The sequence below is a fragment of the Sturnira hondurensis genome, unplaced genomic scaffold, assembly GCF_014824575.4.
Source record: "Sturnira hondurensis isolate 20B ecotype Veracruz unplaced genomic scaffold, ASM1482457v3 Scaffold0004152, whole genome shotgun sequence".
In the NCBI taxonomy this organism is placed as follows: domain Eukaryota; kingdom Metazoa; phylum Chordata; class Mammalia; order Chiroptera; family Phyllostomidae; genus Sturnira; species Sturnira hondurensis.
In genome coordinates this window covers 2,020,964-2,035,691 of record NW_028076783.1, presented here as the reverse complement: position 1 = coordinate 2,035,691, position 14,728 = coordinate 2,020,964, and the positions used below count along the sequence as shown (strand labels likewise).

Genomic DNA, 14,728 nt, shown 5'->3' with positions numbered 1-14,728 from the left:
AAAAAGACGTGGAAAATATCGCCCTTGTCTGTAGAAGCTTTCAATTTAGACAGGGAGAGAGAGAGAGGCGAGCGTGGTCCAGCACAGCCGGGCTTTTACAGCATCTGCTCCGAACTGATTTATGCTCCCATTTCACGAGCCGCAGCATACTCATGCCAGAGTCTTCGTAAGTGGGTGGGGAAGTACATCCTGCTCGTCCCCCAAAGACAGAGAGAGAAGCAAAGAGTTCAAGGTGGTGGCTGCTCTGCCATGCTGCAGGCCGACCTCACTGTTAAACCTCCATACACATGAGCTTGAGTGAGAACTAAATCCTTCTTGTTGGAGGCCATTCGGAATTTTCTTGTTGTCACTGTGGTGTATAATAACTAACCTCTTTTGACTGATACACACGGATTTTCTAATTTATTCCTTTAACGTATCTCCCTTTTGAACATCCGATTACCATACAACATGTCTGTCTGTATCTCTCCTTCCCTTTACTTTAAGGTAAAGCTAGATAGTCAACAAGTGGTGGCACCAGCATTTAGCCCCTGCAGTCTGACTTCAGAACTCTTATTCTCAGCCAATATCCCAGAATGCTCTGCGAGTGCGTGCGCCAGGTTCCGAAGCACTGAGCGGCATCAAGGAAGGCTTTCCAAAGAAGCTGGGAGGTGGCCCTGAAGGACAAGGAGGAATGAAGCAATTTGAAAATAAAGAGAAGTAGGCTTATTGCCTGTTTGTGTGTGGGGGTGGGGGGAGGAATCCCTCCTCTTTGGCCAATTGGCTCACCCCCAGGAAAAGTATAGAGCAAGGAATGCCCACCCATATATCACTACTGGCAACGAGGAAGTACAGAAAGCTTCCAGTCCCGTGGCCTTGGGCCTATAAATCATTAAAAGCAACTTTATGAGATGTTATAAAACCTAAGTGAGAAATCACGAGGCTGACTTACTGAGGCATCAAAGCAATTGGACAATAATCTATGTCTTACATCCACACCCCCACATAACCACTCCCTTACACACACAGTCCTAACCAGTGTCTGAACTTTAGCTTCATGGTAACTGGGAATACGGAGAAAGAAATGTGATAAATTGGCCTCAGCAGTAAAAGAAAGAAAATACAAATGAGGTTGAGATTATGTAACAAGTGGCCCAGAGCATCAGAGGCCCGGACACTGAGGACTCACGTGGTCATCTCTCCTGCTGTGTGTTCGTCATCAGCACTGGTGGCCCCACGTGTAACGCTCCCTGCAAAGGAAGATCACCAGCTGTCTTTGCAGACTGTCCCACACTTGAACTGCCTTGACCACAGAACACTGTGTAACCGAGCTCTTTCTCCCATTCACCCTCCTCCTCCTTCCCCACGCCTGGTCCTAGATGGGAACAGAACGCCGGCCAGCACGTTCCTTTAATAACTCCTCACCAGGTTCGGGCAAGCAGTAGAATTCTGCCACCAGCCCCTCGGTAACCTGCTACCTCTCCCACCGCTCCCCCTTCCAGCCCACATCTCTGAACTGGTTCTCTGTACTGATTTAGGGAGCTCCGAGGATGTGTCCCCGGAACTGGATTCCTCTTTTCTATAAACTTCACCCCATGTCTGTTACTCTTTTTTTTAAGCAACCTTGTTCAAGTTAAATTTACATACTATGAGCTTTATCCTTCCAAATGTAGATTATGTCAGTGGTTTTTAGAAATTTATCAAGCTAGGCAACTATCACCACAATCCAATGTCACCTCAGTGAAATGCCTTCAGCCACTTAACGGTCCCCTTTCTCCGTGCAGGACAGCCACTGCTTGGCTTTCGGTCTATATAAATTGGCCTCACAGGACATTATACGTAAACCAAATCACACCACGTGTAGTTTCCCATGTCTGGATTCTTCCACTTAGTAGAATGTTTTTGAGGTCTGTCTATGTTGTAGCATGTGTCAGCACTTCATCTTCTTTTTATTCTTAGTGGTATTCCATTGCACAGATACAGACTGTTTTAGATAATCTGTTGTTGAGGGAAGTTTGGGTTGTTTCTACATTTTTATTGAAGTATAATTGACATACAATGTTATATTTGTTTCAGGTGTAGAACGCAGTGTTCAACATGTGTAAATGTTGCTTAACGGTTACCAAAATAAGTTTTACTTCCTGTCACCACACAGAGTTAACACACTTTATTAACCACATTCTCTATGTCATAAGTTATATTCCCATGACTTGCTAATTTTACATCTAGAAGTTGGTACCTCTGGTTCCCTTTTATTCTGGCAACCATCGATCTGTTCTCTGCATCTTTGAGTCTTGTTTGTTTTGTTTGTTAGATTTGGCACAGAAGCGAATTTATGTGGCACCTGTCTTTCTCTGACTTATTTCACTTAGCACAGTATTGTCCAGATCTGTCCATATATTCCAAACCACAAGATGTCCTTCTTTTCTATGGCTGGGTAGTACACCCTCATACATGGACCACGTGTTGTTTGTCCGTTCATCCATTGAGAGACAGGTGCCATTTCTTAGTTATTTGAAATAATGCTGTAATGGACATAGGGGTGCATATATCCTTTTGATTTGTGTTTTCATTTTCTTTGGACATCCAGAAGTAGGGTTGCTGGATCATGTGGTGGTTTTATTTTTAATTTTTGTAATGAATCTCCATACTGTTTTCCATAGTGGCTATACCAATTTACATTCCCACCCACAGTTCCTTTTCTGTGTATCCTTGCCAACACTTATTATTTCTTGTCTTTTTTCCTAATAGCCATTCTGATGGATGTGAGGCGATATCTTATTGCGGTTTTGATTTACATTTCCATGATGATTAGTGATGTTGAGCCCTTTTTCACGTAGTTGTTGACCATGGGTGTGTCTTCTTTGGAAAAGTGTCTATTCAGACCCTCTGCTCATATTTCAATTGAATTTTTTGTTTTGCTATTGAATTCTGTGGCTCCTTTATATATTTGGATAGTAACACCTTATCAGCTATATGATTTGCAGATATCTTCTCCCATTCAAAATGTTGTGATTTTATTTTGTTGGTGGTTTCCTTTGCTGTACAGAAGCTTTTTAGTTGGACATAGTCCTGTTTGCTAATTTTTGCTTTTGTTGCCTTTACCTTTGGAGTCAAGTCCAAGAAAACGTTGCTAAGACCAATATCAAGGAGCTTACTGCCCTTAATAAAATATGTTTTATTTTAGGAGTTTTATGGTTTCGGGCCTTTCATTCATGTCCTCAATCCATTTGTGTGTCACATGAGATAGTGCTCCTGTTTCATTATTTTAACACGTAGCTTTCCAGTTTCTCAAGCCCCATTTATTGAAGAGACTGCCCTCTCCCCATTGTATGTCTTTTGATCCTTTGTTATACATTAATCGACCATATATGTGTGGGTTACTTTCCAGGATCTCTATCCCATTCCATTGATCCATGTGTCTTTGTACCAATACCACACTTTGGATTACTACCTCCTTGTAGTATATTTTGAAATCAGAGAGAACAATACATCCATTTTGTTTTTCTTTCTCAAGATTGCTTTGGCTCTTTGTGGTCTTGTGGTTCCACACAAATTTGGAAATTATTTGCTCTGCTTCTCTGAAAAATGCCGTGTAAATTTTGATGGGGATTGCGTCGAATCTGTAGCAGCTCTTTCCTCTGAGATCCCTACCCCGTGTTACCCAACTGGGGGGTGGGGGCAGGGCATTTTTGGTGAGAACATGTCCCTGTCTCTCCTCCCCATCTCAAAGCATTCCTTTTATCTTTCAGCATGAAGGAGAAGTGCATCTAGTTTTCAGAACTTTTTTCAGTGGGAAACAATTTGTAGGTGGCCATAGATTCTGTGTGTCTGTGGGAGCAGGTGAGTCCAGGGTCTCCCCCAGGGGTGTCCAACATTTTGGCGTCTCTGGGCCACACCGGACAAAGAAGAGTTGTCTTGAGCCACACATTAAATACACACACACTAACAAAAACTGATGAGCAAAAAAAGGTTTTAAGTAAATTTACAGTTTTGCGTTGGACCTCATTTATAGCCATCCTGGGCCACGTGCATCTGTGGGCCATGGGTTGAACACCCCTGCACCTACGCCATCTTGAGCTGCCCCCCATTTCCACTTTCTGGCTGCTGTGAACTTTATTGCTATGGACATTTATGTTGAAGACTTTATGTAAATATATGTTTTTATTTCTCTCGAACAGATAGCGAAACGTGAACTGCTAGGTTATGGGAATTTGGGGGAAAGAGTTTGTGACAGATAGGTATTACATCTTCTTTGAATGTTTGGTATTTAAATTTTAACAAACCTTTTACCAAAGTGCCTGTGCCATATTGAATACCCACATGTTACATAGCCACCCATGTTGTGCCATGCTGTACACCTACATGTTGTATGCCCCTGTTATACTACATTGTGCACCCACATGTTGCATGCCCACCCATGTTGTGTACCCATATGTTGTATACCCACATACTGTACCATGGTGAATACCCACATGTTGCATAACCACCCATGTTGTGCCATGTTTTACACCCACATGTTTCATGCCCATGTATGTTGTGTACCCATATGTTGTATACCCAACATGCTGTGCCATATTGAATACCCACATGTTACATAGCCATCCATGTTGTGCCATGTTTTACACCCACATGTTGCATGCCCACCTATGTTGTGTACCCATATGTTATATACCCTACATGTTGTACCATGGTGAATACCCACATGTTGCATAACTACCCATGTTGTGCCGTGTTGTACACCCACCCACGAGGAGGTTCCTATGTCTTCACTTTCTGGGCATCATGGGTATTTCCCATGTTCTGTTTCCTTTAGACTAGCACCTCCTATAAGGTAGGGACTCTGTCTTCAGGCCGCCTCATTTAGCGCTCCTCACAGGGCTGGGCACACAGTCAGAACTTAACTGTGCAGCATAGGTGGTGGCAATGAAAAACTTTGGTTTTGGAGTTAGAGTCTCAGGGTGTCCAAGCATCAGGTTTTTTTTTCCAGTATGAAATGGAGCTAACAGCACCTACCCTCTCTATATAATGAAAATTAATGAGGGTAATGTTGATAAAGTGCTCTCTTAATGCATGTGGAAACGGTAGCTTTGATTATTATTGTTTCAAATTTGCATTGATGTGCACTTTCTGAACAATCTCTAGTTTAGCTTATTCCCTTTTTTGCTCTTACAGTCACAAATTTAGGCATGGAGACAGGGTGCTGGGTCCAAAGGTTGAATAATGGGTGACACGGTAGCTTTCATTTCCAGGAATTTGAAGCGTGATGAGGAAGGGTGTAGCTGTAAATGGATCATCACAGTGCCGTGTGACAAGTGCTGTGTATAACGATATACACAGACTACGAGGGAACCTCAGAATAGGACCCCAGAGACAGAAAAGAATGTACCGATAACCAGAACCAAAGGACTGGAGAGAGGAGTATGAGGGTTGGGGAGAGCATCACTGGCTGAAGGAGAGACATTTACAAAGACCTGAAAAGACAAAACATTTGGGGGAAATTGCGAGCATACTTTGTGACGGAGTGAAGGGAGACTGATGAGAGACAAGGCCGGGACACAGGCAGGGGCCAGGTGAAGAAGGCGATAAGCACTGCACTGCGGAGTTTGCGATCTCCCTGTGCTGCTGCCGTTCCATTTCGTGAGCTGAGGAGCTACAGACGTGGCTCAGCTCGTGACTAGAAGAACTGACCACTTATTTATGCATTAAAGGGAGGAAAGTTGGAGCCGGGTCAGAATCTCTAACACTCGGATGCCAAGTTTTTCAACTTTTTAAAGTTATTGCCTCCCCCTCTCCTGGGAGCATTTTGAAAACATTTTTATCATCATCGTTCCATCTTCTGACATTTTAATGCTATCGATATACTTTCTGTGTGCTCTCTACATGAGTACACTTGTACTTCAGACATCACATGAGTACAGGTGTTGGGTTTTCCCCATCCCCCGTCACCAGTGTGTGCCTATGGGGGCCGTGTCACACTTGTTGAGAACGAATGTTCTGCTATTTGGAATCTGCCTGAGAGAAGGGCCTAGGTTGTATCATTTCTATAATCCTCACAACACCTTTCAAATTGCAGTCACTCAGAATGCAGTTCTGTCACTTAAACCAGCATCTGCTGTGTGCACAGCACGAGCCAAGCAATGTTTCAGGAAGTGGAACGACAGCAAACACAACCCGTCGTGAAGCCTGCCTTCTACAGCAACCTGTGTGCAGACAGAATCGCTTCCCTCTTTAATCGGAACTGAGTAATGCCTGCCATTAAAACTCTCCAATAGGAGAGAGCTCACTAAAATAGGACTTGGCACTCCCTCGAGCTTGCAAATGTGCTGATGGAATTAAAAAACCTGTTTCGTGCTGATGCGGCAGGAAAATCAGAGGAGCGAGAAATAATGCTTTCTTTGAATCCGTGTGAAACTAACTCCCCGCCCGCAGCCCCCAGGCCCAGCAGGGCATTCCACAACCCTTGGGGTTTCAGGATGTCCCAAAGTTTTGCCCAGGACCAGTGGGAAGGCTCCTGGGGACACCAGTCACGCCTTCCATTGGCAGTGGCTGAGAGTCCGTGTGGTTCCAATGTCTGGGAAGAGACCTCTCTGCCGTTCCTGGACAAGGGAAACATTTCCCTCTGAGGTCCTAACCCTTCCTGGGGACACTGGTGGGGCGGCGGTCCCTAGAACTCATGGGTATCACAGATCCCTTGTCCAACCCTCGGTTGGAAAATGCCTCCTCTTCTCTCTCTTGCCTCCCTTCCCAGCACACCTGGCACAATCCATGCAATGAGAGTTACCTTTACTATAAGAAAGAACCCCCCTATTTTCAGGCTCCTTCTGCTTCTTTGTTCTTGAAAGCTCTAAGCCACATAATTATAAAGCCTAGGAAGCTGTTTGAAATGGTATGAAAAGAGCCAGGAGCTGGCATGAGTGATACGAAGAAGGGGAACAATATTTCAGTCTGTTGTCCTGCCACTCTGGAATCACTTCATTTATTCTAGACTCGCCTTATAGAAAACTGTCTGTGAAACAGACAGCCCACCTGAACAAAGCAAAGAATAAAGAGCAAATGTTGTAATTCCTGGTCTAGACCGGAAAGAGAGTCTCCACTTTTTACTCTTCTGCCCTTGCTCCCTAGCCCCATCTCCCCCAAAAGATGTTACAGGGGGCCACCCTAAATTGGACTGGGAAAATAGTGTGAGCTGCCCATGTATTTGTGAGAACTCCACATGCCAGGCATGGGGGCAGGCACTGGTGACACTACAATGTACAGGACAGCAGAGTCCCTACCCTCACTGATGGCAGTGGGACCCTGGCCTCTCACTTCTGTTGCAAGTGCCCTTTATAGACTCGGGGGCCATTCACAGGCCAGTGCTGGCCGAATCCGCGTCCGACTCTCCAGCTGCTGGAACTGCCATGCCTGCCTTTGACACTGTTGAAGTTTTAGCATCAGTAGAAGGGGAAATGGCCTGTTTTTTTTTCAAATTACCTTAGAAATAGCTGTGAACCTTCTAAATGCATCTTATGAGGAGGGAAGTTTTGCTTCAAAACTGACCTAAAGCCCCTACCTCAGTGATACCCATCACTTCTTGTGCAGTTAAAGGTCAAATGGTTTAAATGAGGCTGTTCTCAAGCTGTTTTGATGCATATCAAATCCAGTCTGCCTGTTATAAATACACAAAAGGAGACTCTGTAGCGTGGGAACGTGTCCCTTAACTTCTCCAATTTGCTCTGTATTATATTTTGGAAATGGAGGCCCTTGAAGAAAATTCACAGTGATGGGCCTTTTCCCCCGCACATCTCTGGGCAAAATGAAGGACTGGGGAGGAGACTGGAAAAAACAAGGTGGCGATGCCCGAGAGAAGGAAGGAAGTACAGATGGAAGAAATGACAGAGCTTTCCCAGGAGTGCGGTGACTTTTCTAACCAATCCGGGTAAGCAAAGGTTAAGATCCTACTGTGAAGGAGTTAACTGACTGTGGAATTAGGCGAGCGTTTCTTGAACGTTAACTGTTCTGATGCCCCCTTCCCTGTTCTTCGTTGGCTATGTGCTGCCTGTGATAGAAGCTTTCTCAGTGGGCAGACCTGAGGGGGACTTTCTGTTTCTGTGACTCCGTGGCTCACAGCACACCCTGCTAGTCAGCCCTCCACATCCTCAGGTCCTGCCCTGCAGGCCCGACAACCCGTGAGTTGAAAATATGCGCAAAAAATGTTATGCTGTTGCCGACATGTACTATGTAGTTAGGCTTGCCATGTTTACATCCGACTGAGCATGTGCAGACTTTTTCTTGTCATTATTCCCAGAGCGATAGATTACAACAACTATTTACATGGCATTTATGTTGTATCAGTCACCGTAAGAAATCTAGAGGTGATTGAAAGTACACGGGAGGATGAGCGTGGGTTGTATGCAAATACTACATTTTATATAAGGAACTTGGGCATGGTTTTGGTATCTGTGGGGCGCTGGGGCCTGTGACCAACTCCCCACAGATACCAAGGCACAGAATAGGCTTCCCAGAAACAGCAGAGGATCCTTCTGCTCACATTCCTGGGCGTGGGAGGCACTGGTTTGCTTTAAGGAGCCTCTACCAAGGGTGGCCAAACTGGGTGTGCACAGCCCACACAGTGGTGGGTGCATTCAAGTGAGAGACTTGGAGCTGAGCGAGTGAGACGGGCTGGGTGGAGGCTGTGGTGGCCCGGGGGGCAGGGTTCAGGCAGCGTGGCTGCCGCGTGCCTCCTGCTGAGGGTGGAAGGCCGGCTCAGGCCTGCCAGGGATTCCCGTCTTCCCGAGAAGCTGAAAACCTGGTGCTTTTATCCAAATCATTCAATTTCCTAATAGTATTGGGGAAATGGAGGAGTAGTTTTTTAAAAGCGTATATGTGATTTATTTTCTTAGGATGAATCTCCAGACTGCTGTCTGCGGACCTTGGGGCTTGTCAGCCTTCGTAATTGCATAAGCCAATCAGCCAATCCCAGGAAATAAATGAGAGAGAGAGAGAGAGAGAGCGAGAGCGAGCGCGCACGCGCGCGCACGCGCGCGCACGCGTGTACACCCATACACACACATCCATCCTATCAGTGCGTCTTCTCCAGAGAACCAGGATACAGAGAAGAGATGTGTGTGGGGACAAGCAAAGATGCTAGACTTCTTTGGATGTATTCTGTTTTGTAGACTTGACTTTGCTGCTGTATAAATAATTTAGAACTCCATAAAGCCAAACTAGGTTTTTAAAAAGCAGTCATGAAAAATTGGAAGGGGAGGAATAGAAAAAAATGAGCGTCCCTGGGCGTCAGGCTGATGGGATGCTGCACGGGGCAGAGCTCTCGCCAGTGACTCCGAGACCCAGGGTTTGGACGCGTCTTCCCCAGTAGAATGCACTTTAAGTATTTTAAAAGACAAATTGTAAATTATTTGTCTTAATCTCAGTGTTGCTATGGTGGTGGAGTTTGTGTTCCGAAACTGTTCTGAGCGTGTCACGGGCTAAATTGAGCGAGTGATTGTGGTGGGGTTACCAAGAACATGGATTGTCAGTGTGAAACCCGTGGATTTTCAGTGTGAAACCCGTGGAAATAATGGCACTGTGAGATCCACGAGGCTCCCAGCTTCAAGTGCTGAGTCCGACCTGAAGTTTCGTGTGAATTCATGGTCTTTCTATCTGAAAACATAACTCATTTTCTAGCTCTGTCCACTGAAACAGGGGCCGATTCCATAGCAGTGAACACCCACAGCTCCCAGCTTGCCATCTCTAAACACCAGTCCCACCAAAATGAATCAGCGTTTTTTACCAGAAATGTCTGCTTCTGGCCTCGGACTCCTCACCGTGCCTGCAGCTGTGGTCTGCTGAGGACTGCGGGGCACATGGAAGGGCTTAGTCAACTCGAAGAGACCCCGCACTGAGCAAGGACAGGACGGCAAGACCATTGACAGGGATAAAAACTGTCCTGGAGTGAAACAAATCAAAATGTTCAGAGTGATATTTATTTACGTGTCTGTGTGTTTTTTATAAGCGAAAGTTTACTTAGAAAGTCCCAGAGGTAGAAGGAGCAAGTTCCAGAAGCAAAAGAAGGACCCTTGGAGCTTAGGAGAAAGAAAATGAAAATCACAGTGATGTTCAAACATCACTGTGTGAGATTAAAACAGAAATCTCATCCTGGCTGTATAGCTCAGTTGGTTAGAACATCATCCCAGTATGCCAAGGTTGTGGGTTCGAGCTCCAGGCAAGACACATACAAGGATCACCCAGTGAGTGTATCAATAAGTGGAACAAGAAATCGATGTCCGTCAGCCTGTCTCTCTCTCTCTCTCTCATCAATAATAAATAAAATAAAAATATCATTAGTCGTCTTTGGAAGATGTTAAGAAACCAGGCCAATATTTTGAAGATCAAAAATTAAATGAGGAAAAATCAAGCAACTATCAAGTTACTATCTAAATTATAATTTAGGGTAAACATGTAGCTGATGACATGCAATTTCTCTTGATAGAAATCCCAGCTAACAAATTCAGAAGAAATGGTAGAATTATTTTATCACCAATTTTAACTCTCTAAGTGAAGTAATGGGTCCTCTAGGCAAAGATCACGGATGACTGATGACAATATGACAAAAGACACTGTGCCTCCGAGGAGAGCAGTGCCACCTGTGGCAGGCAGAAAAATGCCTTCCACTTTGATGACGTCAGCGTTCTAATCTCAGATCCCATGGATATGGTGCATAACCTGCCAAGGCGGGACTTAGTTACAGGTGAAATTGTTTGCTCATCAGGCGATCTTGAAACAGGAAGATCATGCTGGATTATCCAGGTGTGGATGAGAGAGGCAGGAGATGACTCATCAGAGTGACTGGACGTGAGAAAGAGCCAGCTGATGCCAACTTTGAAGGTAGAGGGGCCACAAGCCCAAGGGTATGGGCAGGCTTGAGAAGCTAGAAAACGTCCAGAAATGAAGGCTCCTTGGAGCCTCCAGAGAGAAATGCCGCAGCCGACGCCTCAATGTTAGTCTTCTGAGGCTGGGTCAGGCTTCTGACTGACACACAGGACTGTAAGGTGGTACTTTGGCGTTGTCTCAAGCCACTGAGATGGCGGTGATTTGTCATGGCAGCGATAGAAAACTGATACATTCCATTTCCTAGGGTATGTTCTTTCCAGAAAACTGAGTCGGAACCTGATCAAGCCTCTTACTTCAACTGCTAATTTACAGGAAATTTGGGACACAAAGGAACACATTAGATCAAATTATGGCAGTGTTCAGCAATATCTAATAATTTGGGGCAATGCGGTTAGAAAAATGGCATGTTTTGTGTATCAAATCAAGTGTGCATTTCTGTGTGTGTTTATTTATGAGAGAGAAACTGACTAACTTATGGGATTTCAGGAAATGACCTAGTAGGTTATGTATCAACCAATTGTAGTGTAGAACTTGATTCAAATAAATAACGAGATAAATGTTAATGAAATCCGAACAGTGACGCTGGGTATTTGAGGCTAGTGAGGAGTTATTCTTTCCTTCAGCGTGGCAGTCGGGTTATGGTTAACTTCAAACAAAGGAGGGGCAGTGTGGTGGGTGGAATAGATGACGGTAGACATAAATGGATACTTGTTGAAGATTAAATAACAGGCGCACAAATGTTTGCTTCTTATTCTCTCTACTTTTGTATAGACTTTAATATTTCTATAATAAGCTGTCAGTAAAAGTGTTAGCAGTTCCTTTGGCTTCTTAAATATGTTGTGAGCCAAACACACCGTGTCCCAGTGTCCCAAGGCTTGTCCAACAGACTGCCGGTTTGGGAAAAAAAGACCTGTCACTTTAACCTGGGGAGTCACGCTTTTCTCTGTGTCTGCCCACCTCCTGCCTCCTCTCTCTGTGAAAGGGCCTCCTCCTCCTGGGCAAGTGAACGACTGGGGGTCATTACAGATGGCTTGGAATAGAATTTTCTTAGAATAAGTGAGCAAGAGGGCGGTACACATAATTGCACTGAACAGTGCCTCCTGGTATTTCACGCATTTGTTTGAACCCATACCCCCTTATTCTACTCTGTGAAAAAAAGGAGGTCAGTATTTTCATTTCAGCATTTGAAAACCTGTTTTGAAATTTCGACTAATTGCATTTTTCGTGCTATTTCTATGCCTCTGTTTCAGGATGGAATGGGAAACCTGAGAATCACAGAAAAAGGTCTAAAGCTAGAAGGAGACTCAGAATTCTTGCAACCTCTCTACGCCAAAGAAATCCAGTCCCGGCCGGTAAGTCTCTGCTAAGAGAAGGAATGATTGCCCCCCTGGAATCTGAATTGGGGGAAATCTGTCTTGCCATCCGCTGAGTTTAAAGGTGTGGGAGGAACTCTGCCAGCAGAATCGTCCTGTCTGCTGCAGATGGTAAATAAGTTGTCCCAGGCACAATCTTGCTGTTCCAGCAGGAAAGGGCAGGGCAATTCATTCTAGTGGAGAACGCCCCAAGCCCTTCTCCCAAATGGCTTTCATTGGGAGTGGTGTGTGTAGGTGTACACAGCATACGTGCATAGCTCATCAATCAATATCAAAAGGCTATAGTCATACAAAAACAGGTATTATCTATGGATAACAATAGAAGGAACACAGAGATCTGTCATAGTTGAGGGTCTGTGAGTCGTGCTGATGCCAGAGGGTCTTTAAGACGTGTTTCATGAGGTAAGGAGTTTACTCCTTATGCTTGAACTTAAACATCCGGTTTATATCACCAGGGCTGTGCCAAACAAAGCAGAGCAAGCTTCAAAGGATACGATGTATTTATCAGCGCTGATTCCCAGGGAGCCCTCGCTGTTAGAGTCAGGTCATGTCTGCCACCTGCATTACCTGGTTTTCCAGGGGGACTTACTAGCCCCTTTCAGGGCTTGTTCTTGTTCTTGTTCTTGTTCTTGTTCAGGGCTTGTTCGGAAACCACACAGTGGTCCCCAACATAAAGGAGGGAGGGCATAGGGGTGATAGTACAGATACTGAGATGCATTCAGACCTGAAGTCTTGAGTGTAACTCCAGCTCCATTAAGCAATGGAGGCTCAGAGAGGAAGTGTGGGCAGAGCCACATGGTTACAGAGTAGCAGGGCCAGGGTTTGCCCTCAGAAATGTAACTTTGGAGCTTTTCTGTTAACCACAGCCTCGTTCCTAAGCTTTTTCTCTCATTCCTTCTCTTTGCCATGATTGTGATTCCTAGATACCTTGCTTTTAGTAACCAATATTATGAAAATTAATTATTGTTTATAAGGGAGTTTTTGTTTCTTCAGTTTTTATTTTTTGCTTTTTGGTGGGCCGTGGACTTTGCTGGTTGGAGGGGGTTATTAATACATTTGCTTTGCCTGGGCTGATTTGTGTCCACCCGGAAGCAAAGAGCTACAGGAAACTTCCCAAAGTGGCATTTGCATCGTGCACGTTGATTAGGGTAATGAATGAAATTCAGCAACTCAATGCGGTGGGTAATTTAAACTGAATACTGTCTAAACTACTGAGTTCTATAAAACTGAGTGCAACTGCTGAATTGCCAACAAGTGTATTTCCCTGTGTGCCTAGTAAAAGAGAGGAAGCCATGGTGTTAACCTCATCAAAAAGTGCAAATCAGTGTGTTTGCACAATGATGATAAAGTCCAACTGAAAATCATAGCATTCTGGCTTGTGCCCTTAAAGTACCAAGAGTATTGTAAATGTGACTGTTGTCTTTGAGGAAGCTATATCCTGGAAGGAGGAATGGGCTGAAACTGTAACATGGAGGTTTGGGTGATGATTCTGCCTTGGACTGAGTGGAGGCTGTTGATTTTAAGTGTTTCGGAAATCCCGGTGGTATGCATTGCTCTTTGTTGATATTGTTGAGTTTTAATTTTTTAAATACTTTTTCTTGCCCTGGCTGGTGTAGCTCAGTGGATTGATTGTGGGCCTGTGAAACAGAGGACCACAGTTCGATTCCCAGTCAGGGCACGTGCCTGGGTTGCAGGCCAGTTCCCCGCAGGGGACGCACAAGAGGCAGCTGTACATTGATATTTCTCTCCCTCTCTCCTTCCCTTCCCCTCTAAAGAGAAATAAATAAAATCTTTAAAAATAATAAATAAATACTGTTTCTTGTTATTCTATCACAGTTGTCCCTATTTTTCTCCCTCTGCCCTCCTCCACCCACCCCACCCCTCACTCCCCCAGTCCCCACACTGTCGTCCATGTCTGTGGGTCATTCATGAATGTTCTTTAGTCCCTTCCCCTTCTTTCCACCATTATTCCCCTCCCCACCCAGGTCACAGTCAGTCTGTTCCATGTTTCCATGCGTGTGGTTCTGTTTTGATCATTAGTTAGTTTTGTTCATGAGCTTCCTCTTATAGGTGAGATCTATGGTGTTTGTCTTTCACCACCTGGCTTACTTCACTTAGCCTACTATTCTCCAGCTCCATCCACGCTGTCACAAAAGGCAGAAGTTCCTTCTTTCTGCTTTACAGTGCTCCATTATGTAAATGTACCACTGCTTTTTGGTCCATTCATTTAGTGATGGGCACTTAGGCTATTTCCAGCACTTGGCTATTGTAAATGGTGCTGCTGTGAACATGGGGGTGCATGGGTTCTTTCAAATTAGTGATTGGGGATTCTTAGGATATATTCCCAGTGGCAAAATCTCTGGGTCACAAGACAGTTCCAGTTTTAATTTTCTGAGGAAATTTCATACTGTTTTCCATAGTGGCTACACCAGTCTGCATTCCCACCAACAGTACACTAGTTTTTCCCTTTTCTCCACATCCTCACCAGCACTTGTTTATAA

At 44.7% G+C, this 14,728-nt stretch overlaps 1 protein-coding gene across 1 annotated transcript in view; it reads left to right on the top strand.

Annotated features, from left to right (window-relative positions):
• SGCD (sarcoglycan delta) overlaps positions 1-14,728 on the top strand; it is a 359,332-nt gene that overhangs the window by 154,702 nt on the left and 189,902 nt on the right. Inside the window, exon 3 of the mRNA XM_037044827.1 lies at positions 12,105-12,206. Coding sequence (XP_036900722.1) covers positions 12,105-12,206 — 102 coding nt within the window. The remainder of the gene's footprint in view (positions 1-12,104; positions 12,207-14,728) is intronic.